This window comes from Aquarana catesbeiana, linkage group LG06 (assembly GCF_042186555.1).
Source record: "Aquarana catesbeiana isolate 2022-GZ linkage group LG06, ASM4218655v1, whole genome shotgun sequence".
Lineage (NCBI taxonomy): Eukaryota > Metazoa > Chordata > Amphibia > Anura > Ranidae > Aquarana > Aquarana catesbeiana.
The window spans coordinates 410,428,364-410,454,395 of record NC_133329.1 but is presented as its reverse complement, the minus strand read 5'-3'; the positions used below and the strand labels follow the sequence as shown (position 1 = coordinate 410,454,395).

At 47.0% G+C, this 26,032-nt stretch overlaps 1 protein-coding gene across 1 annotated transcript; it reads right to left on the bottom strand.

The window, feature by feature from the left end:
• Positions 1 to 977: 977 nt before the first annotated feature.
• Positions 978 to 22,949, bottom strand: SEC22A (SEC22 homolog A, vesicle trafficking protein; the record flags this gene model as incomplete). Its single annotated transcript, XM_073634484.1, is given in 5 exon segments — positions 978 to 1,397; positions 9,791 to 9,853; positions 14,002 to 14,120; positions 20,565 to 20,744; positions 22,786 to 22,949. Coding segments are annotated over 5 exon segments (727 nt in total), but the record flags the coding sequence as incomplete, so codon positions are not given.
• Between the last annotated feature and the right edge of the window lie 3,083 nt (positions 22,950 to 26,032).

Here is a 26,032-nt window from a genome sequence, read left to right as displayed (position 1 = left end):
TGGTGACCCCTCTAGTGATATAAAGATCTATATAGAGGAATCAGGACCTCCTTCCTCCTGCTGGTGACCCCTCTAGTGATATAAAGATCTATATAGAGGAATCAGGACCTCCTTCCTCCTGTTGGTGACCCCTCTAGTGATATAAAGATCTATATAGAGGAATCAAGACCTCCTTCCTCCTACTGGTGACCCCTCTAGTGATATAAAGATCTATATAGAGGAATCAAGACCTCCTTCCTCCTACTGGTGACCCCTCTAGTGATATAAAGATCTATATAGAGGAATCAGGACCTCCTTCCTCCTGCTGGTGATCCCTCTAGTGATATAAAGTGCTATATAGAGGAATCAGGACCTCCTTCCTCCCGCTGGTGACCCCTCTAGTGATATAAAGATCTATATAGAGGAATCAGGACCTCCTTCCTCCTTCTGGTGATCCCTCTAGTGATATAAAGATCTATATAGAGGAATCAGGACCTCCTTCCTGCTGGAGACCCCTCTAGTGATATAAAGATCTATATAGAGGGATCAGGACCTCCTTCCTCCTGCTGGTGATCCCTCTAGTGATATAAAGATCTATATAGAGGAATCAGGACCTCCTTCCTCTCACTGGTGATAATTAAAGGTTTATAAAGAGGAAAATCCCAAAATGAGTGTCCACCCAATGGGGGGACACTAGTTCTGGTGACTACCAAGGATGTTCCTTGCTTTGGAGTGATTTCATCTCACCTCCTGTTGTGGTTATTGTACAGGAAGTGAAGGGGAATCTCCCCAATTTGACACAGAAGGAACCCCCCCCCCCCCCCCCAAAAAAAAAAACAGAAGCTATACCCCTTTATACTCTATCCAAAATGACAATAAAAAAAAAAAAGTTTTGCTTTGAGTTCGTCTTTAAATGTTCCTCTAAACCTGCTGCAGAATATGTTGGTGCCATATAAATACGTTATGATTTCCCTCAAGAATTCCACAAGAGGACGATATCTGTACAGAATGGCTTTATTAGTTAGAAATGCAATAAAACTGCCTTACAAAGGCAATAAATCAAGGTGCTAACAAAATATAATATACACCATCCCTGCTCCCAATATATCTCCTCTCTGCTGTGTCCAGGACTGAACTGTCACCGGGAGAGGTGAAGGAGGAAAAAAAACCAACAAAACAGGCAAAATGGAACCAAATGAGGAATTGGCGTTGGAGAATCAGACGTTGTAGTCGGGGGACTTGCTCTGCGGCTGTCTCAGTCGGATCTGAAGGGTGGTGATGGCCCCGACCGTGACGTGGAAGAAAAGCTGCCATACATTGCGCAGTTCATGCAGGTACAAATTACACAGACAGATCAGTCCAAAGGCCAAAAAAGATTTCATGTTGCGCCAACTTGTGCTGTATACAAATAAGTAACACTGGAAGACAGAATACAGAGATAAGGGTGAGGATTGTCTGTATACAGGCCCGGCTCAGTCATTTTCTATAGAAGGTCTTCATTTCTAAAGATCATGGTGTAGCTCAGTATTTCGAACATGGAGGAACCCTTGAAGTCACTTTCAGGCCTCAGGGAAACCCTATTTATGATTACTACATCCACAGCTCACAGTACATTAGTGTTTATAAGAATAAATAAAAGGAGAAGAAATCTGGAGCACTTTGTGTACTTACCACCCAATCTATGACCATTCTCAGTAATAATTTTAATGAAGATAAAAATAAAATAATAAATGCAAAAACAATTGTAATGTTCCTTTACACTGCAAACTGCTAGCTGTGGGCCCACTTGACAGGTGGGAGGGCCCAGGAGCAGCGAAGAGGGACCCGAGAAGAGGTGGATCAAGGCTGCTCTGTGCAAATCCACTACATAGAGCAGGTGAGTATAACATTTTTTGTTATAAAAAAAAAACAAAAAAAACACAAGCCTTTACAATTGCTTTAAAGTGGAAGTCCACCCTAACACTTAAATTCTCCCCTGCAATCATTAATGTGAGCTAAGTTCAGCCTTATGTCTCAAAATGAAAAAATCCCAGTTTTTCTGGGGTCCAGGAGTGTGCTGTGTACAGAGTGCTGGGTTCAGGAGTGTGCTGTGTACAGAGTTCAGGGGTGCGCTGTGTAGAGTGCAGGGTTCAGGAGTGTGCTGTGTACAGAGTTCAGGGGTGCGCTGTGTAGAGTGCAGGGTTCAGGAGTGTGCTGTGTACAGAGTGCAGGGTTCAGGAGTGTGCTGTGTACAGAGTGCAGGGTTCAGGAGTGTGCTGTGTACAGAGTGCAGGGTCCAGGAGTGTGCTGTGTACAGAGTGCAGGGTCCAGGAGTGTGCTGTGTACAGAGTGCAGGGTCCAGGAGTGTGCTGTGTACAGAGTGCAGGGTCCAGGAGTGTGCTGTGTACAGATTGCAGGGTCCAGGAGTGTGCTGTGTACAGAGTGCAGGGTTCAGGGGTGTGCTGTGCACAGAGTGCAGGGTCCAGGAGTGTGCTGTGTACAGAGTGCAGGGTCCAGGGGTGCGCTGTGTACAGAGTGCAGGATCCAGGGGTGCCCTGTGTACAGAGTGCAGGGTCCAGGGGTGTGCTGTGTACAGAGTGCAGGGTTCAGGGGTGCGCTGTGTACAGAGTGCAGGGTTCAGGGGTGCGCTGTGTACAGAGTGCAGGGTTCAGGGGTGCGCTGTGTACAGAGTGCAGGGTTCAGGGGTGCGCTGTGTACAGAGTGCAAGGTCCAGGGGTACGCTGTGTACAGAGTGCAGGATCCAGGGTTGCGCTGTGTACAGAGTGCAGGGTCCAGGGGTGCGCTGTGTACAGAGTGCAGGGTCCAGGGGTGCGCTGTGTACAGAGTGCAGGGTTCAGGGGTGCGCTGTGTACAGAGTGCAGGGTTCAAGGGTGCGCTGTGTACAGAGTACAGGGTCCAGGCGTACGCTGTGTACAGAGTGCAGGGTCAAGGAGTGTGCTATGTAAAGAGTGCAGGGGTGCGCTGTGTACAGAGTGCAGCTCTTAGGGGCATGCTATGTACAGTGTGCAATAAATAGTAAGGATTCAAGTAATTTACATTAAGTTTGGATATTTGGGATTGTTTGTTTTTGGTAGAGCGTAATTTGCATTTTTGCTTGTCCAGGGGATAAAAAGACTCCAGTTGCTGGAGGAATTCTGGTTTAGGGTGAATTAATAATATTGTTATTATTATTATCACTTTTATGTATTAATCATATTGTGGGGATTCCTAGGCACTGAATATATTTTGTATAGTCAGCACCAGACATTGGTCAAGACAATACTGAAGGAAGGGCAAAATACAAGTGATAGGGTATTCCCTGGAATTCTGGTTCCTGTCTTTGCACCAGGCAATAAAAGCCTTCCTTTTCAGATGGTAAATCTGGATTTTCTTGCTCTGAGTAAGGAGGTGGAAATAGACTCAGAAATACCCCTATCCTTTAAAACAACCATGCTGTCAAAACCAGTGACAGAAGCAGGATGGAATAGGGGGCCTTAGCCAGTAAGTCAGGCCAAGGCTCATCCACCAGAGGTTGGGAATATGTCTATGTACCATGTTCTTCTGAGCCAATATGGTGCGATGGGAATTGATGGAACCCTTTCCTCCTCCATCTTGCACAGCAATCAATGAAGAATCCTCATCAGAGAAGGCGTAAACCAGCTTGAACTGAGTTCTCAGGGATCACCAGAGCATCTACTGGTGTCCCAGAATGTTGATGAGAGGTTTTGACTCCTGTAAAAACCATGCCTCCTGGCCAGTCAAGGCATATGAAGGAATAACTTTTCCAACCAGGTCAGGGGGAGCTTTGGGCTATCTATGGATTGGATTTGCATGCTCCACGTCGTATGTTGGGTTGAAGAGGCCTGAAGTGAAAACTGGGCAAAGGGAACTGCCTTGTAGGAGGCCATCATCAAACTCAGAATCCACATGCAGAAGTGAACTAAGGGCTAGCGTTTTGACCTGACAGTTTTTGTGTGGGACCTTAGAGAAGCAACTTTCTTGAGGAAGGAAAATTCAGGCTTGGGCTGTGTTGAAGATTAGACCCAGGTATTGTAGACAGTGTGAGGGCTGGACAGTAGGATTGGAAAAGTTGATTTTCCAGCCAAACATTTGAAGGAAATAATTCTTCCCCTGGACCTTGGCAAACAAGGTTGTGGCTGAGGTGTCCTTCAGTGAGGCCATCCAGGTCACCTGTGACATGGATGCCTTGGGCACGCAGAATAGTCAGAAGTGGGGCAAGCACTTTTGTGAACAGATGCAAGCCTTAATACTAGTGCTAAAAATTGAAAGTACAATGCACAATGCAGAAAGAGTTGATATGAAGAAGAGAAAATATGGATGTAAAGCTAGGCATCTTGTATGCCTATTGATGCCAGAAACACTCCTTATCTGAGGGATGCAATGGCAGATATTGTTGATTGCATCTGGAATTACGGCATACAAAAAAATATATTTAGAGATTCAGTATTGGGCAAATGCCCCCATTTGAATTTGAAAAACCTTGAAACAGTTCTTCTTATCCTTGTGCCTGAAGTTGGTGCAAGGCGGTCATTAAATCTGCTTTCGCTTGGTCTGATGTTGGCAGATTTCAAGGTATATGGGCACCCCCTTTATTGTAAGGAGATTGTCATGGTCAGGGGTCAGGCTCGCAGACCAGTCGCTATAGCAGTAGAGAGGCTCCCACTGACCAGATGGATAAGTACACGAGCTGGTCGCCCTGGTGGATGACATGGGCTCAACCGAGGTGTGGGGTTTAAGCACTAACGGGTACTCACCAGAGCTCCTGATGGTGGAGATGGGTTTTGTCATGTTAGTACCAAATCACGGTCCTCTGGATTGCCCCACAAGGAGGTGAGCAAGCCAGGGTCCAGTAGCAGATATAGCAGGTAGAAATCAAGTAGAAGTGTAGTCAGTAAACAAGCCGAAGGTCAGTAACAAGTGATTTCTGGTTGGAATCAAGTGGAAACGTAGCTGAGGAACAAGCCCAAGGTCGGTAACTTGCAGTAGTGGAGATAAGGACAGTTGCAGGTACACAAAAGAGCAAGATATTGGCTGGAGAGAGCACAATCATCTGGCAAACAGGCTGTGCGGAGACCTGGTATAAATCAGGAAGGGAGGAGCAAAGAGTTCAAGGTTCACCAGAAACAAGAGACAATGCATGCTTGCCCTAAGAGATCAGACATGAAGCTGTCCAGCATCTCAGGTGGCATAGTAAAAAGAGCTACCGCCAGACACCACAGAAGTTGCAGGTTCAGATCTGGACCGGACAGGCTTAAAAGACTTGGAGTTCATGATTTGAGACAAAAGGAAATGTTAAGCTTTGGTTCTGAGGTTGATGGGGAAACACAAAAAGGCCCCTTCTGCTGAGCACAAGTAGTAGCTGTAGGAGTAGGAGCTTTAGAATTTTTCTTGTGGAGTAGGAGTGCCTTCCCCCCAGTGACTTTGTTGAATTTATGAAATGGATGAATGGATTCCCCAAATAGGAACTCATGGTCAAAAGGCATGCATAGAAGATATTTTTTACAAGTGGGTTTAGCAGACATTTTTAACCGCAAAGTTCTGCGCTTATGTACCGACATAACAGACATTCTAGAAATTGGGAAGATTATATACTCTAACGCATCAACACAAAACAATAAGACTAAGGGCATCAGCTGTCATTTTTTATAATTTTATAATTTTTTTTGTAATTTTTTCTAACATTTATTTGTCTTTTCAGTTAGCAATAGTCTGGCAAACAGACACAGCAGCAATAGCTGGTCGTAGGGCTGAACCTGCAGGGGCAAAGAAAGCCTTTAAATAGGGCTTCCAGACCCCTATAAAACAGAATCCTTTAAAGGAGAAGTCCAGCCCGAGCTTTTCAGGCTGGGCTTCTCCTAAGGGTCACAGGAGTGCAATTCGTTTTGCACTCCTGTGACCCTTTTTTTTAGTGGAGCGCGGTCTGAAGTCCGCTCTCTGCTGACGTCACTGCCATTAGTCGAGGCACAGCGTCAACTCGACTTCCCAAGTCTGGATCCGCCAGCTGTTTGGACTGATGGCAGTCTCAGCGAGCCGCTCCCCGCCCCTCCACAGTTCAGCGCTCCAATGAGCTGGGAGAGCAGAGGAGAGCTGCTGACTGACAGTTAGCAGCTCTCCTCTCGGAGAACCGAGCCATCGGCGATCTTTGGTGGCTCGGTTCTCAGTGCAGAGATGACGGGGGACAGCATCGGTCTGATGCTGCATCTATCTAGGCAAGTATGAATCTCAAACAAAAAAAAAACAAAACATACTTTTCTTTTAATGAGGGAACACATCCTTATTAGGAACTACAAGGTGTTTACTGAGAACTAAAATTACAGAATTTGCTACCGGAACAGTCCATTTCTTCTACAATTCATTTACAGAAGTTTAGAAGGGGTGAACACTACTTCAGGATTGGTCCAGTCCTCATTAAAGGATAACTCCAACTTTCGTAACATGTTACACCCATATTCAGTAACATGTTATGAAAGGACTGGCCCCTGCCCCCCCCCGATCCGCTGTTCAGACAGCTAGCGAGGGATCTTCTCCCCCTGCTCTGTGTTCTGTGAAAGGGAAACTATAAGTCCTGACAGCGTTTGAGGCTGTCGGCTTGTAGTTTCAATTAACTAGCACGGGTCCCGTCAGTATCTGCCGGGCCCGTACGAGGTATGAGCAACCGACAGGTCTGCAGGAGTCCTGCATGGTACCACTGATTTGCTGATTACTGGTTCAATGCTTTCCATGCTCCCAAAACAATAAATAGTAAATACACAGTTTTTAACATGCAAAAAAAAAAAAAAAAAATGTGCATTTATTATTTTTTGTTAAAAAGGTGAACTTCTCCTTTAAGTGCCCAATCAATCAGTGCATGTATGTGAAAAATCTTTTCTGACTTAGCCAGTCTATTTGTGCCCACCGGGGCTTGTTTAGACTGTGGAGAGTCAGGTGCTGCTAGGCAAAGACTCGTTCTCTCTGCGTCAATCAGTGTGCCCACAGTAGAGAGCTTTTGGCAGGAAGCCATATCTTCAGGTTCATAAAATGCAGGGGAAGGAAAATCCTCTTCTCTCCTCCACTACAAAATCAATGTCCTTTTTTCTTTTCCTCCATAATATCCTCAGGTAACCGAGGTTTCTCCTCTGACCCCTGAACAGGATCAGGGGGAATAGAGGATGTGTAGAGTTTCTGGCCTCTGGAAGCCGAAGGGTACTAGAAGTCCAGAGTTTCTGAGAGAATTCAGACACAGTGGCCGAGAAATCTGCTTTTGTCAGACAGGCTGTATGGGGCATTCCTGAGAGGGGTCCAACGTGAGATAAGGGGTGCAGTGTCAAGATAGGACACACGGAACAGCTATCACCCCGAGCTGTGTTCTGCGTTGCCAGTAAGCCGCCTGTAGAGCGCATACCATTTGCCCATTTTGTCCTAGCTCCACAGGCAAGTGAGCCACCATTGCCAAGTGAGGGGATCCCCACTGGGGTACTCATGGAATAGAGTTAAGAATGGATGGAGTTTTGTGTGTCCAAATACAAGAGCACTATAACCAAGGCGCTGACCCTGTTCCTATGGCAGCATTACTGTAGAAGATGGCAACAGGGGTGCAGAAACGTGCTGCTTGTGCCATCTGGGAGATGGAACATAATTACCTCATCCCTCTGAGAAGAAGTCTAAGAAGGATGAGGAGAATGGAAAAACCACCAATAATAAACTGCTAGTGCCAATAAACAGACGAAACGCGGCGGGGGGGTACCACAATAATGTGAATAACTCTCAAAACTTCTGCCTATAAAAAGGCATAGCATGCTACGCACTGCTAATTGTATTGTATTAAAAGCCAAAAAAAGGTACCAATATACAGGGAATCCCAGTCTTACCTGATGCAGGGCCTACTAGAGGTCCAGGCCTCACCCATCACAGTGGGTACACCCCCGAAGAAGTCTTCAAGGTCTGGGAAAAAATGGACCACGGCTGTCACAGTCAGTGATCAGGCTCAGAGACCAGTAGCTACAACAGTAGAGAGGTTCCCACCGACCAACAGGATAAGTACAGAAGAAAGTCACCCTGAAGGATGATGCGAGGTTTGGGGTCTAAAGCACTAACCAGTAGTCACCAGAGCTCCTGATTGTAGGGATGGGGTTTGCTGTGTTAGTACCAGGTTGTGGTCATCAGTATCGCCCCACCAGGAGGTAAGCAAGCTGTGGTCCAGTAGCAGATATAGCAGGTTTGGATCAAGCGGATGTGTAGTCAGTAAACAAGCCAAAAGGTTGGTAACAAGTGGTTGCAGGTTGGGATCAAGCGGAGGTGTAGTCGTGGAACAAGTCAAAGGTTGGTAACAAGTGGTGGTGGAGATAAGACCACTGCAGGTACACAAAGGAGCAAGATATCGGCTGGAGAGAGCACAATAATCTGGCGAACAGGAAGTGCAGAGATATGGCTTAAATCGGGAAGATCATGGGAGGAGCAAAGAGTTCAAGGTTTACCAGAAACAAGAGACAAGGCAAGAAAATCCAAAGGATCAGACAGGGAGATCTTCAGCATCTCAGGTGGCTCAGTGAGAAAAGGTTGTGGGTTTGGATTCCGGACCTGACAAGGGCCATGGACTTGTATAGCGCCCTGGGGTCAGCTACATTGGTTGCATTATGTGCCAAGGTGACCGCCTAACACAAAATGCAGCGCCCAAAGCAAACTTTACAGGCTGGTCTCACACAGCCGGGTCCGGACCCCAAAGTACACACAAAGAGTAACCAGAAACTGCTAAATAGCCATAAGCAGTCAGATCTTGGTAGAAGCTTCAGAAAAAAAAAAAAAAAGCATGGTTAAAGAAAAACACTTCTCCATAAGAGAAGAGGTCCATCACCTATGGACACACAAAAAACAAAACAAAACAGAGTCTCATGGAGTGGGTTGGGTTATAAGCGTACGCTCCAGGGGCGGCTCTAGCACAATTTTGGCCAGTGTCCAATCACCATGCATATAACCCATTGTCTATGAATACAAGTCCCGTGTCCTGTACTGTATGATCAGGATAAAAAATTTAGGCTGAAATCGATTAGTTTCCTAAACAAATCACCAACAATCTTCATTAAAGTGAATGGTGCTCAGTGCAATTTATCAGACAAGCAATCCTCCAACTGCTACCATCATCTTCCCCTCAAGTGACGAAATGCGTAAGGATGGGAACTTCTGCTACCACATGACTTTCGCCATTTGGAGCGCACTCAGACTACATTGTGGTATGGCTCTCTGATAGGTGATTTGTCACCAGCTGATTTGGGGTGCCAAATCACATACTTGTGAGTGCTTTGTGTTTTTTATAGTAACGGGGGATTTTTAGAATAAACGGTGGTACGCTGCGATGGCTTCCCTGGTTTCTTTTATGATCTTGTGTGGGCAGATCGAGATTCTTATTCCCTAGACCAGGGGTAGGCAACCTGAGGCTCTCCAGCTGTTGCAGAACTACAAGTCCCATCATGCTTCTGGGAGTAATTGTAACTGCCAGCCTTGCAATGCCTCATGGGAAATGTAGTCCCACAACAGCTGGAGGGCCCCAGGTTGCCTCCCCCTGCCCTAGACAGTGGTAAAGTAATACAAAGCCAGCAACAGAGGTTATGACTAACATTGAGTGCTGTGTGACACCCCCCCCCCCCCCCCCCCATTCTCATTATTTTAATAAAAGCAGCAGGTTTGTAAAGATTGAAAACAACTTTTCAAATGATAACATTTTAAAGCTTTTATGAGAGTTAGGTGATTGGATTCATATCTACATTTAGAAGTAAAAGAGACCATCTTCATAAATACACCTCATTGCGGGACTGAGGTGGAGGCAGCAAACACTTACCTGGTAGAGGCAGGCGACAGTTCCCAGGAAGAAGGCCATAATACATCTGATATCATCATCGCTCTGGAATACATAAAATCAATGTTAACGACAGAGGTCTGTGAAGCGGTTATTGACCAGGGGTCGCCCGTCATGTCACCGACCAGGGGTCACCTGTCACCAACCAGGGCTTGCTCGTCACATCACCAACCAGGGGTCATCCGTCACGCTACCGATCAGGGGTCACGTTACCGACCAGGGCTTGCCCATCACATCACCAACCAGGGGTCATCCGTCACGCTACCGATCAGGGGTCACGTTACCGACCAGAGGTCGCCTGTCATGCTATCGACCGGGGTCGTCCGTCACGTTACCGACTGGGGTCGCCTGTCACGTTACCGACCAGGGGTTGTCCATCACGCTACCGATTAGGGGTCACGTTACCGACCGGGGTCGCCTGTCACGCTATCGACCGGGGTCGCCCGTCACGTTACCGACCGGGGTCACCTGTCACGTTACCGACCAGGGGTCGTCCATCACGCTACGGATCAGGGGTCACGTTACCGACCGGGGTCGCCCGTCACGTTACCAACTGGGGTCGCCCGTCACGTTACTGACCAGGGGTAGTCTATCACGCTACCGATCAGGGGTCACGTTACCGACCGGGGTCGCCTGTCACGTTACCGACCGGGGGTTGGCTGTCCTGTGCACATTTTAAACATGTGTCTTTTTAGCGCATCATTTTTTTTCTTTTATATTGGCCCTAACACCACCTGTCTGACCTCAATCCCTAACTTACGTGTTTTCTCACTTTTCAATATTGCGGAGCATGAAAGAAATCTAGGAAATGGAATTGGCGGAAGGACAGTGTCAGCGTTTGTCCAGGAGGGGGAGCTCTGGCACCGTCACAAGATAATCTGTCATCTTCAGATTTCCATATGAAGGGGTGAGGCGGCGTGCGCTCCGGTGTATAATCACACATACATCAGCGTGGGACTGAGCGTGTCCTGCTGGCTAATGACCGTGTAGTGCTGCTCATTACCACACGCAACTGCCTGCGTTTGTCACCATATTTAATTGGTTCATTAGAGGCACGTTGAACTGGCAGGTGTGCGCAGCGCTCAGTGTGAGAACTGTGTGCGCTGATTTCCAGAAACCTCTGCGTAATATTAACCTCTGCTCAGCCAGGATGTATAATCTGTATCTGATATACAATGTGTGTCAGCTTTTCATGGAAGGACACAGGAGCCAATGTATGAATACAGATCCTGCAGGATTACATGGGGACACATTTCATCTTTTGGCTGTAGGCTGCAAATTCACTGTGAAGGAGCCACATGTGGCCTGCTGGAACATGCAGCTCCTCAGGCTATACCTGACAGGTGTACTAATCATGCTTCTAGTGAGAGATCCCTTTTTCTGAAATTCCCAGCATTGTGATCCTGGCATTTTTAGAGCCTCCCCTGAGCATCACCTCTATAGGACTTTGCTGGACATTCCAAAACCACTGAAGTTGCCCCCCAATGGATATCAATATAGATTTACCCTTCTTTGTGGCTACAACACCCTCCACTCTTCTGAGGCTTTCCATGAGATTTTGGAGGGTGTCTGTGGGAATTTGTGCCCATTTGTGAGGTTAGGTACTGATGTTGGATGAGAAGACCTGGCTGAAGTGTTGGGCCTCACATTGGGCACCAAAAAAAAAAGACCAGGCTCACCATCAGCGTTACAATTCATCCCAAAGGTGTTCAGTAGGGATGAGGTCAGGGCTCTGTACAGGACACTCGAGTCCCTACACACCAAACTTTTCATCCATGTCTCTATGGAGCTGGCTTTGTACACAGGCGACAATGGAACAGAAAAAGGTCTTCACCAAACTGTTACCACCAGGTTAGAAAAGCACAATTGTCTACAATGTATTTGTATGATGGAGGATTACCAGAACCCTTCACTGGAGACATCTGAACTCATTGGAGGTTCATGAACCTTTGGCCATATAGTGGCAGGTGTAATGGTCGGGTCTGTCACTCCCTTACACCCTCCATAGTGTCTGTAGCTCCCTCACACCCTCCATAGTGTCTGTAGCTCCCTTACACCCTCCATAGTGTCTGTAGCTCCCTTACACCCTCCATAGTGTCTGTAGCTCCCTCACACCCTCCATAGTGTCTGTAGCCTTCTTACACCCTCCATAGTGTCTGTAGCCTTCTTACATCCTCCATAGTGTCTGTAGCCTTCTTACACCATCCATAGTGTCTGTAGCTCCCTTACACCCTCCATAGTGTCTGTAGCCTTCTTACACCCTCCATAGTGTCTGTAGCCTTCTTATACCCTCCATAGTGTCTGTAGCCTTTTTAAACCCTCCAGTGTCTGTAGCCTCCTTACACCCTCCAAGGTGTCTGTAGTTTCCTTACACCCTCTATAGTGAGTGTAAGAGGGTGCTTTCACACTGGAGCGGTGCGCTTGCAGGACGTTAGAAAAAGTCCTGCAAGCTGCATCTTTGGGGCGGTGGAGAAGCAGTGTATACACTGCTCCTCCACCGTCCCTGCCCACCGAAATGAATGGGCACGGCAGTGGCACTTTTCGGGCGCATTTATCCCTTTCTTCTGCCACTAGTGGGGGTTTAAAAGCGCCCCCTGCTAGCGGCTGAAAAGCGCCACTAAAAGTACGGTAAAGTGCTGATAAAACTAGCGGCGCTTTACTGTTAAGGCGGAGTGGTGCCAGTGTGACAAGGGTCTTATACCCTCCATAGTGTCTGTAGCTCTCTTATACCCTCCATAGTGTTTGTAGCTCCCTTATACCCTTCATAGTGCCTGTAGTTCTCTTATACTCTTCATAGTACCTGTAGTTCTCTTATACCCTTCATAGTGCCTGTAGCTCCCTTATACCCTCCATAGTGTCTGTAGTTCCCTTATACCCTTCATAGTGTCTGTAGCTCCCTTATACCCTTCATAGTGTCTGTAGTTCCCTTATACCTTTCATAGTGTCTGTAGCTCCCTTATACCCTTCATAGTGTCTGTAGCTCCCTTATACCCTTCATAGTGTCTGTAGCTCCCTTATACCCTTCATAGTGTCTGTAGTTCCCTTATACCTTTCATAGTGTCTGTAGCTCCCTTATACCCTTCATAGTGTTTGTAGTTCCCTTATACCCTTCATAGTGTTTGTAGTTCCCTTATACCCTTCATAGTGTTTGTAGTTCCCTTATACCCTTCATAGTGTTTGTAGTTCCCTTATACCCTTCATAGTGTTTGTAGTTCCCTTACACCCTCCATAGTGCTTTTCTTTTTTTGTTTTATCTGTTTTTTAAAAATTTCTAAAAGAGTTCGTATCACCACAGAGTGGCGCTGTGGATACGGTGCATAAATAATTAATGCCACGTCCCGATATTGGAGATCATTAGAGAATAATAATAATATAATATAATATTCTCTAATGATCTGTTTTTTTATTAAACCATAGAGAGTTTCTCCACCTACAGTCAGTAAACCATGACGGCAGTTCTCTAACATTTAATTTTCTTCTTTGCTATGATTAAGACTTTGCTCTGTAACTGCCACTAACTATGCACCGTTACTGAAGCAGCACATTCCGGGACCGATTGCTTCATACAGAGCAGAGGCTGCGTGGTCTGCAATACCAAAAGAGAAAAGTTCGGAGGACTTTGCAAATGAACAGGATTTGACAGAAGGAAAGTGCGGGAGGAGGGATTATGGGGGGAAAAAGTGGAAATGCCTTTTAAGGAGAGCGGCTTAGAGAGAGGAAAATCGAAGACACCGGAGACCTGAACAAGCTTCATTTTCTCCTTTGATTGCCCATTTTTAACTTAGGCTTTTGCTTTACTTATAACACATGTAATCTTGCTTGAACTAAAGCTATTTTGACCTAAAATAATCGTGTTTGAGAAGTCAATTCTCCAACTTGAAAAGTTTAAAAGTGGTCTCCTCGGGACACGGCGCTTGTGATGTCACCAGGGAGGTGATCGGAGCAACCAAGGCCACTATGAGATACTTTCTTTCCATAGAGATTTTCACAGGCTGGACCTTAAATAAGAGGGTGCAGGTAAATCTCTAATAAAATAGTTTTTTTTTTTGGGTGGGAGATGTTACAGAACATCTGCTGTCCTTGGTTGCCTTTGCTGTGTGTATTTAAATCTCAGAATAAAACCCTACAGAATTATTCTAGTGGTCTTAATCCCAAAACACAGGAAATGAATACATGAGGCATATATACTGTACCTGCAGCAGACTCTCCAGTGCATGGAAGCCACGGATGAGATTGAGACCCGCACAGAGCAGGCTGAGCAGGCAGGAGATGACCCCCGTCAGGGTGACCGGCTCCAATCGCTGGTGAGGAGCTGGGGGTGGAGAACAGAGAAAGGTCGAGTGACATGCATGACAAGTGCTGGATCTCCTGTTATTAATATCCACAAATTGTGAAGGAATGTCTCATTGATCATGCTGACTCGCTTTGGTGAGGCTCCTCACATGTAACAGAGCCCCCCACCAGGTAAGGGAGTCTTCAGAGACGTTCAAATATGCAGGAAGCAGTAAGGGTACAACCCCAATGGTCACAGAGTCCAGAATGTTTTCTTTATTAAAGCTAGAGCTCCGGCCAAAATATGACTTTTAAGATAAAAATACCCCAAGAATATTCATGCCTCATACAATGTAACAAAGGTATGCTGTAAACTATGCCCAGTTTTCTTTTTGTGCAGCATCATTTTCTTACTTTGTGAAGTTCCTGCACAGCGCGGCCATCTCCAGTGTGGGCATCTGAAGCCACAGTGTCCTCCTTCCTGCATTCCGTGCATGCTGGCTACCCAGCATGCACCTGCCGATCTCGCACATGTGCAGTGCGGTGCAATCTTGGTCAGCTTGACATGGCACAGCCATGCCAAGCTGACCAAGAATTTCCATAGTTGCCAATATTAAATGTTACGGGATCAGTGCCATGCCAAGAAGACCAAGATTTTCCATACACGCCAATGTTAAAAGAGAAGTACTGTATGGGGTTTTTGATTTTTTTTACCATCATACTTAGCGAGGTGGTCTGATGCTGCATCTGTCCCCTACTGCCTCTGCACTGAGAACCGAGCCATTGAACGGCACGCTTCTGACAGCTCTCCGAGCAGAGAGCTGCTGCCTGTCAGTCAGCATCTCTCCGCTCTGATCCCCCCCCCCCCCGTACTCATTGGAGCGTTGAGCTGTGGAGGGGTGGGGAGCAACCGTCTTAGGGTCTCAGCAGCTCGCTGAGAGGCTGAGACAGGCATCGGTCTAGGCACCTGGCGGACCCAGACTGATTCCAGTGGCGTCAGCAGAGAGCCGTCTGCTGAAACCGGGTCACAGGAGTGCAAAACGAATTGCACTCCTGTGACCCAGAAGAGAAGCCCAGCCAAATGAGCTCAGGCTGGACTTCTCCTTTAAATGTTACTGGAGCCGTGCCATGCCAAGCTGACCAAGATTTTCCATAGACGCCAATGTTAAAAGAGAAGTACTGTATGTTTTTTTTTTTTTTAACCCTGATACTTAGCGTGGCGGTCCGATGCTGCATCTGTCCATTGCCGCCTCTGCACTGAGAACCGAGCCATTGAACACCGCCGATGGCTCGATTCTGACAGCTCCCCTAACAGAGAGCTGCTGCCTGTCAGTCAGCATCTCTCCTCCCTGCCCCCTGTCCCCCCCCCCCCCCGTGCGCGCTCATGGGAGCGCTGAGCTGTGGAGGGGGCGGGGAGCAGCCATCTCAGGCTCTCAGCAGCTCGCTGAGAGCCTGAGACAGGCATCGGTTTAGGCACCTGGCGGACCCAGACTTTATTGTCGTGATTCCAATGACGTCAGCAGAGAGCGGTCTTCAGAAAAACTGAAAACGGGTCACAGGAGTGCCAAACAAATTGCACTCCTGTGACCCAGAGGAGAAGCCCAGCCAAATGAGCTCAGGCTGGACTTCTCCTTCAAATTTTACTGGAGCCATGCCAAGCTGACCAAGAATTTCCATAGACGCCAATGTTAAATGTTACGGGAGCAGTGCCAATGCCAAGCTGACCAAGATCTCCCAAAAAGCCAGTGCAAAACCGGAAATGACGCACGGCACCGTGGCCCCTAAAGGAAGAAGTGAAATTAGATATAGGCATAAATCAAGTAAGTGAACAAAAAAAAAATTGTTAATTAATTTTAAGGATGTACATTAGTGCTGCATGAAAAAATGTGGGTGGAACTCCACTTTAAATGATCAATGGAATAAAATAATGGCAAAATATAATTTAAAAAAAAAGAAAAAAGTCCTTGTTATTATAAATCAATCAGTCCCAAAACTGTAATTTAGCAGCTGCTCCACATCAGATTGAAGTAACGTTTGTAATAATCAAAACAAACAAGAGGGGGCGCCAGCTAAGTGTAGCATTAAAAATTTGTTTATTAAAAGAAAATCAAACAAATGGCAACTCACCGTGGAGTAAACAGGAGATCACTCGAATGGAAGATTCCACTGCCGATAGGATGAAGCACTCCTGGGCTCGGGGCCGCTACTATTGCAACCAACTCATAGAGATCTATTGGGCTACAAGATCTCAGGCTGGCCAGGGTGGTTGCCAGCGCTTCCTGATCCAATCTACAGGAGGCGTGCCTACGTGTTTTAGAGCATCACACATCTTTTCTCAAGCAGTGCTCAGATGGGGAGGAACGTGAGATTCCTGCTGCCAGGGACCTGTGGGACTATAAGATCTGTCCGGGCAGCTGCAAGGGATTCATGGGACTACAAGATCTGGCCAGCCAGCTGCCAGGGATCTTTTGGGCTACAAGATCTCCACGCCGGCCAGGGTGGTTGCCAGGGTCTCCTGTTCCAGCCCCCAGGAGGTGTGCCTACGCGTTTCAGAGCATCATGCTCCTTTCTTAAGCAGTGATCAGATGGGGAGGAACGTGAGATTCCTGCCAGGGACCTGTGGGACTACAAGATCTGGCCAGGCAGCTGCAAGAGATTCTCATGGGACTACAAGATCTGGCCGGGCAGCTGCCAGGGTTCTATTGGGCAACAAGATCTCTGCCGGCCAGGGTCTCCTGTTCTAGTCTCCAGGAGGCGTGCCTACGCGTTTCAGAGCATCATGCTTCTTTCTCAAGCAGTGATCGGATGGGGAGGAACATGAGATTCATGCTGCCAGGGACCTGTGGGACTACAAGGTCTGGCCGGGCAGCTGCAAGGGATTCTCATGGGACTACAAGATCTGGCCGGGCAGCTGCCAGTGATCTATTGGGCTACAAGATCTCCGCCTGCCAGGGTGGTTGTTGGCGCTTCCTGTTCCAGTCTCCAGTGCCTCTCTACAAGTTGGCTGCTATGGTAGAGGCCCAGAGCCCAGCAGTGCTTCATCCTATCGCAGTGGAATCCATGGCGGATTGTTCTACATTTGAGTGATCTCATATTTACTCCACAGTGAGTTGCCATTTGTTTGTCTTTTAGTAAACTCTCTTTAATACTACACTTCACACGCCCCCTCCTTGTTTGTGTTTATTTTTTATTATGACCACTGGTGGGGCGCCCTTACTGAGGCTGAGGTTATTCTCGGAGGTATAAACATATGATTGGTTGTTTAGTGACACAGATCAGTTGTGTCAGAGTCACAGGCTTGGAAATCAATGATAATGGAGAGAACGGAAAAGAATCACAAACAGCACATATTGTATGGCCGCCTCCATGAGGGCGAGGAAGCCAGGCGGAAGAAAACCCTTTGTGTAAATCACTGGGGTGGAGAGATTGGAACAATGGGGGTAATGAGGTGTAGATACAGGCCGGGGTGAGGCCTTCGCAGCCAGGAGCAACAACAAGAGATGGGCCCCCGCGACTCCCCGCGTCACTCCAACCATTGCTCACTTCAACAGCTAGAGGACAATGTTTATGATACGGACACTGCTCCTCGAAAACAAGTGACTGTGACGTTCTGCTGGCCAAGCAGAAGTGTGTCTAATCTTATCTCCAGGCTACTGGCCACTTCTGAATCCCACCAAGGTATGGCAGTGTAGGGAAACGACCCCCACATTATCTCACCACCCCCAATTCCAGGTTCATGTCCATGGGACATCCTGGAATAACTACGCTGTCCACACACCATCAGATATTAGTCCATCAAACCCACAATACATTTGTCCCATCGTTCTTCCCACCTGGGGAGTTCTGGATGTTTCTGTGTTTCAGCTCCTCCTGTTACATTCTCTATTACAGCGGTCCCCAACCTCCCGGCACCGGGAACCGACCCCAGCCACCAAAACCCCTCCATGGACCCGGGGACGGGGCGCTGTGCGTGATCTGCCTGTCACCTCCCTTAAGTGCCACCTGTTACCTGGGAGGGGGGTTGGGGGAAGGTGTTGCCCTGGCACCTCTGGGGGGTGGGAGCTTGTGCAGCCCGTCAACTCTGGGTCAGGACGGCTTCTTCTCCCCCTTCCTCTCCATAAGTAAGGTGACCACAAAGAGGTAAGGAAGTAGTGGTGCTGGGTGAAAGGGAGCGGGCCCTCTGGTGGTCGGAGGGTGGCAGTTCAAGTTATGCTGATTCGCTCAACTGTTTCCCACCCACCGCCGCACGGCCCAGTCCCCAACAAGCCAGGGACCAGAACAGGTCCACAGCCTGGGGGTTGGGAACCCCTGCTCTGTTTAATAAAATTAAAAAAAAAAAAAAAAAACAGCAGGGGACCACGGGAGAACCTCATAATGGGCACAGCGGGTGTACAGACCCGGGAACTCAGCACAGGGATGGTGGGAACCCCTCATAATGGGCACAGCGGGTGTACAGACCCGGGAACTCAGCACAGGGATGGTGAGAACCCCTCATAATGGGCACAGCGGGTGTACAGACCCAGGAACTCAGCACAGGGATGGTGAGAACCCCTCATAATGGGCACAGCGGGTGTACAGACCCAGGAACTCAGCACAGGGATGGTGAGAACCCCTCATAATGGGCACAGCGGGTGTACAGACCCGGGAACTCAGCACAGGGATGGTGAGAACCCCTCATAATGGGCACAGCGGGTATACAGACCCGGGAACTCAGCACAGGGATGGTGGGAACCCCTCATAATGGGCACAGCGGGTGTACAGACTGGGGAAATCAGCACAGGGATGGTGGGAACCCCTCATAATGGGCACAGCGGGTGTACAGACCTGAGAACTCAGCACAGGGATTGTGGGAACCCCTCATAACGGGCACAGCGGGTGTACAGACCTGGGAACTCAGCACAGGGATGGTGGGAACCCCTCATAACGGGCACAGCGGGTGTACAGACCTGAGAACTCAGCACAGGGATGGTGGGAACCCCTCATAATGGGCACAGCGGGTGTACAGACCCGGGAACTCAGCACAGGGATGGTGGGAACCCCTCATAATGGGCACAGCGGGTGTACAGACCCGGGAACTCAGCACAGGGATGGTGGGAACCCCTCATAATGGGCACAGCGGGTGTACAGACCCGGGAACTCAGCACAGGGATGGTGAGAACCCCTCATAATGGGCACAGCGGGTGTACAGACCTGGGAACTCAGCACAGGGATGGTGAGAACCCCTCATAATGGGCACAGCGGGTGTACAGACCCGGGAACTCAGCACAGGGATGGTGAGAACCCCTCATAATGGGCACAGCGGGTGTACAGACCTGGGAACTCACTATTTGTTACTAACGGCCCTTCTCCCGTTCTGAACCACTATCACATTCAGGAAGGGGTGATGAAAACTGTAGTGCCAGGAAGTGGCACTTCTGGTGCCATCTATACCAGTCTCTAAAAAACTGGAAGACAGCAGTCATTTGACAACTGGTAAACAAAAAAAAAAAATGTATTTTTGATTTACCTGTGAAATTATTTTCTTTGAGTTCATCATAGGACACAGGGCATTTCATATTTATGTCTGCTTGGGTTATGCTGCTACCTTCAGGAGAATAACTACTGGACAAAAATAATCAGAATTCATGCCCAGGTATAACTTTTTCCAGCTCAGATAAACCTCAGTTTTGTAGCAAGCAATGAGGAACATAGCCAAAGAAAGGGATCCCTGCAGAGCATGGGAGCGGAATGACGTCAGTGCTTGGGGGGGGGGGGGGGGGTAATGGGGTGCATCGCTTCCACAACGAACTCTGAATAGGTTCCACAGCCGCTTCCATGCACTGCTCTGCAATACCTTACCGCTTCCCTGGTGAACTCTGCGTGGCTTCCACAGCCGCTTCCAGGTACTGCTCTGCAATAGCTGGCCGCTTCCCTGGCGCACTCTGCAGATGCTCACAGGACTATCAGATGTTCCTTTTATCCATTTTAATATGTGGGTGCATTTTTAATTTCTACATGTTTTGGTAATAAAGTCTACATGGTGGCGCCCCCTGTCTTTTGACTCTCTTTGCAGTGTACTATAGTGTATGCCTGTGTGAGGGCAATGCTTGCACAGGTGTACCCCTGCATCCCCATACAGACAGTTCCATTCATTTCAGTTGGGACGCAGTGGCTCCATTGACACAGCTGGTGCTCCATATCTGACACCCATGCAAAGATGCAGGGCCTTGAATGCAGACAATGTGCGTTCGGGGCCCGGCACCTACACGGCTGTCAAACTTATCTGTGCAGTCACTGCGTTCCAATCCACATGAACGGGACTTCCTGAATGGGGATGCACAGAACACCTGTAAATCCCCATGGGGGGCGAACACGGCCCTCGCATGGAACTTCGCTGTAGTACCCCCCCCATATGAACGAGGTCTGTGTATGGCTGGAGCGCCCGGGCCCCTATGAACACCTCATCCCCCGATAAGGGGCGTTACCAGTGAGCGGATGTCCTTACCAATGCCTTTATATTCCAGATCTTTCCGATGGCGGACGCCATTCTCCAGGCCGAGCTCCTGCGATGATACCTGGTAGGGAGGCCGCAGGCGGATTTCCGTCTGCATGTCGGCGAGATTCATCTTGGTGGAGAGCGAGCGCGGGTTATTGAATCGCTGCTTCGTCTTCTGTATGAAATTATCTGTCGGATGAGATGAAACGCATTAGGGAACGTCCACTTTTATTAAATTACGCCCACCTTTTTCCGGCTGTCCGCGTCTTATATTATCTGCGCTGCACCCCGTCGGCGGCGTTTCCGATGGGCGCACTGTTTATCACCCGGCCATCTTCCTGCAGCAGAAAGTAATTTACCTTCTTCTAAACGCCTTACTTATCAGCCAGCCGCCTCTATAATTTGCAGCCGCTTGTTACCCGGCTCTGTATTTATTGGATTCACTTCGCAGTTTGTTACTAATAAAAAGGGCCGCCGGCGCTCCATCGGGGCAGAGTCATCCGTTTTATGAGGTGTCAGCGCACAGCCGCTAAATCACGCCACAAAACATTTTATCTGCGCAGCAAAATGTCACTGAATGGAGCTCTAAGAATAGAGTGCCGGCTTTGTCTGGGCACAAAGGAGCGGCCGAGGCGCCGAGTACTGACACCGAAGACGGGGAGCTCGGAGCCGCGCACCAACAATCCTACAAAAGTCACTTAGGAAGGATACAAGTAAAGGGTTATCAGATTCATGTCCTCCCTCCAGACTCCACTTCAGTCTTGTAGGTGTACCGGCTCCTTTCCTGGACTGATACGGCTTCCTCTGATTTCACTGCACACTGTGAGCTTCTCACCATGTGCATTAGAAGATGCAGCAAGTCAGACAGAGCCCCTCCCTCATTTTCTGGCTGGAGGATGTGCAGCCTTCCCAGCCTGACTTCCCCTGGCCCCGCCCCTTTCATTCACTGGATTTCATTTCTTTCAATCATTGAGGCTCAGCATCACATGTGGGCGTTACCAGGGCATGTCTAAGAACGCCCACACCCCCAGACTGACACCCACCCATCAGGGCAATTTGATATTTGCATAACTTCTCCCAAGAGTCGGCCCACTGCTTACATCAGGGCTGAGGAAATAGAGAGATACAAAGTAACATTGTTTATAAACATCAATCAGACAGGAGATAGAGAGATACAAAGTAACATTGTTTATAAACATTGATCATACAGGAGATAGAGAGATACAAAGTAACATTGTTTATAAACATTGATCAGACAAGCAATGTTACTTTGCATCTCTATTTCCAGTCAGATCAATGTTTATAAACAATCCTTCTTTGTATCTCTCCATCTCCTGCTTGATTAATATTTATAAACAATATTACTTTGTATCTATCTATCTCCCGTCTAATCAATGTTTATAAACAAAGTTACTTTGTATCTCTCTCTATCTCCTGCTTGATTAATATTTGTAAAAAATGTTACTATGTATCTCTCGTCTGATCAATGTTTATAAACAATGTTACTTTGTATTTCTTGTACAATCAATGTTTATAAATAATGTTACTTTTTTATCTTCCCATCTCCTGTCTGATCAACGTTTATAAACAATGTTACTTTGCATCTCTATTTCCAGTCAGATCAATGTTTATAAACAATCCTTCTTTGTATCTCTCCATCTCCTGCTTAATTAATATTTGTAAACAATGTTACTTTGTATCTCTCTATCTCCTGTCTGATTGATGTTTATAAACAATGTTACTTTGTATCTCTCTATCTCCTGTCTGATCAATGTTTATAAACAATGTTACTTTGTATCTGTTTATCTCCTGTCTGATCAATGTTTATAAACAATCCTTCTTTGTATCTCTCCATCTCCTGCTTGATTAATATTTGTAAACAATGTTACTTTGTATCTCTCGATCTCCTGTCTGATCAATGTTTATAAACACTGAGTAAGATGGTCTTTTTTTTTTTACAGCTGCTGTATTTACACAGGAACTCCTGGCTGTCATCCTTACAGTCTGGAATTGCGGAGAAGTGTGGTGGAATGACAAGGTGTACCCCACATGCTCTGTGTACCTCTATTTACCTTACTTACATTTATTCAATAAAGCAAAGATGGGTGAGAAATCTGACCAATCAGAATCCATTCTCACCCCCCTGTGCGCGGTAGTCAGCGTGTCTGCAGCGGTTATGATGATGTGCGGCGTCTGAAGAAGAGGAGAGCTTCACCTCGCAGCTACTCACCGAATTCGATGAAGGAGTACGGGCGGATGGCGGTGTTGATGTGAACCATCTCGTAGGTTGTGATGAATTCTTTCTGCAGCTCGTCCAGGAAGCAGAAGGCCAGCACATTGGGGTAACTGTCTGAGCACAGCATCATGTAACTGACCCCCAGAGAGGTGATAAAACTGCAAACAAACAAGACAGCGGATGAGCGATGTGCGGCCTCCCATCCCCCGAGCGCCATCTACTGCCACAATCATGATATCCCGGAAAACTGTAGACCCCCCCCTCCCCCCGAGGTCTCCTTATATCAGGGGGTCTCAAACTGGCGGCCTTCCAGCTGGTGCCAAACTACAAGTCCCATGAAGCATTGCAAGGCTGACAGTTACAAGCATGACTCCCACAGACAGAGGAATGATGGGACTTGTAGTTTCACAACAGCTGGAGGGCCACCGGTTTGAGACCCCCCCTCCCCCCATCTTATATCTATATTTTATAGAATTGTGATCCTGGAAGTCTGGCAGTGGGAGAAATATAGAGAATCCGGACTGGCGGCCTCTACAAGCCTTACGTATATATACGGCATTGTAGGCACGTGTTTAACCACTTCACCTCCGGAAAGGTTTTACCCCCCCTTCATGACCAGGCCATTGTTTTGCTGTTTAGCACTGCGTTACTTTAACCGGGAATTGCGCGGTCATGCAACGCCGTACCCAAATGTAATTTATATCTTCACACAAATAGAGCTTTCTTCTTTTGGTGGTATTTGATCACCACTGGGATTATTTATTTTTTGTGACATAACTAAACAAAAAAAAAAAAATACTGCAAATTAAAAAAAAAAAATATATATATATATATATATATATACTTTGTCATAAAACAAATCCAATAAAATAAAATTTTGTCATAAATTTTGGCCAAAATGTATTCTGCTACATGTCTTTAGTAAAAAAATAAAAAATCCCAATAAGTGTACAGTAAATTCTCAGATTGCGAGTAATGCGGTTTACGAGCGTTTTACAATACGAGTGTTTTTTTTTTTTTTCAATCCTGACTTGGTTTGGGAGCGTTGTCTCAGAAGACGAGCAGAATTTAAGCCTCTGGGGTGTGCAGTACTGCATTTGGCCAGAAATGTGGGGGGGCGCCAGTGACGCTTGGAGACACTTAGTTCCCTAGTGTCTCTGAGCTTCTCCAAGTGTTTCTGAGTGTCTCCAAGTGTTTCTGAGTGTCTCTGGCGCCCCCCCCCCAACATGTGGTATTGCATACATTAGCAGTGACACTGGAACGAATTATCTGAGTTTCCATTGATTCCTATGGGGAAACCCGTTTTGGTTTACAAGCATTCTTCTGGAATGGATTATGCTCGTAATCCAAAGGTACCACTGTATATTGATTAGTTTGTGTAAAAGTCCACAGACTATGGTATATATATTTGAAAAATCAATGGATCCTGATGTACTGATGGCCTATTCCATTTCTAGAGGCCCGAAAATGCCAGGACAGTACAAATACCCTCTAAATGACCCCCTTTTTGGAAAGTACTGTGGACAGTCCAAGGTATTTAATAATAGGGATGGCGAGTTTTTTTTTTTTAAGTTGTATTTTTTTTGTCACAATCTTTTTTGCACATTAAGAAATTAAACTGTGATTGGCTACAGGTATCACATAGTACATAGATCAACCATCACATGGGTACAGGATGCTGTGATTGGCCCAGGTATCATGTGACAGCTGTGATCACTAGTGATCTGTGATTGGCTACAGCTATCACATAGTACATAGATCAACCATCACATGGGTACAGGATGCTGTGATTGGCCCAGGTATCATGTGACAGCTGTGATCACTAGTGATCTGTGATTGGCTACAGCTATCACATAGTACATAGATCAACCATCACATGGGTACAGGATGCTGTGATTGGCCCAGGTATCATGTGACAGCTGTGATCACTAGTGATCTGTGATTGGCTACAGCTATCACATAGTACATAGATCAACCATCACTTGGGTACAAGATGCTGTGATTGGCCCAGGTATCATGTGACAGCTGTGATCACTAGTGATCTGTGATTGGCTACAGCTATCACATAGTACATAGATCAACCATCACATGGGTACAGGATGCTGTGATTGGCCCAGGTATCATGTGACAGCTGTGGGCCAATCACAGTATAGTTAAAACAGCTGTTATGAATGAATTCATTCATATCAACTTTGTTGCTGTAGCAATCACATGATCACCAGGCCCCGAGGACTGGGACCTGGAATACCGGCCCCCCCATTAGACTGAGCAGGCAATATGACATACATGTAACATGATTTTGCCTGCATGTGCCGACCTGCCACAATACATGTACAGCAAGTGGTTAAATCAAGCTCATAGACGCAGCGGCGCTGTAAGTTTGGTACTGGCTTTAGGGGTCGGCGAAAGGCTTTCCAACAAAAGCGATCCGGGGAGCCCGGGACCGATGGAAATGGCTTGCCCAGTGACAGCAGGAGGAACTCTGGGAACATCCCGATGCTTCCTGCGACTAATGACCCCAGAAGTGACTTTTGTTTCAACACTTCCGGGGTCACAGCTGTCATTCTCTGACTAGTATAGAGGAGGATGCAGCTTATCAAACACGATCTGTGCTTAAATAGCTGTACTGGAGGGGACGGGAGACTTTGACTTTAGTAAAGCAACCTCATTGTCTCCATTAAATTGTACCGGTCACCTGTTAATGCCACTAGATAGGGGGGTCTGTTGGCTCCAGTGTTAATTTTGACATCAAATTTCGATTTAGTTTTAGTCTTTTGACTAAAATGCCATTTTAGTTTTAGTGATCTGAATTGTTTTAGTCATATTTTAGTCGCCTAAAATTGAATGGGTTTATTTAAATTTGAATGCATTATTTAAAGGGTAATTCCACTTTTGTGGGGGGGGGGGGGGGGGGGGGGAGTGGCAACAATAATATAGCACATACAGCTGTGCTCATAAGTTTACATACCCTGGCAGAATTTATGATTTCTCGCCATTTTTCAGAGAATATGAATGATAACACAAAAACTTTTCTTTCACTCATGGTCAGTGTTTGGCTGAAGCCATTTATTATCAATCATCTGTGTTTACTCTTTTTAAATCATAATGACAACAGAAAATACCCAAATGACCCTGATCAAAAGTTTACATACCCTGGTGATTTGGGCCTGATAACGTGCACACAAGTTGACACAAAGGGGTTTGAATGGCTATTAAAGGTAACCATCTTCACCTGTGATCT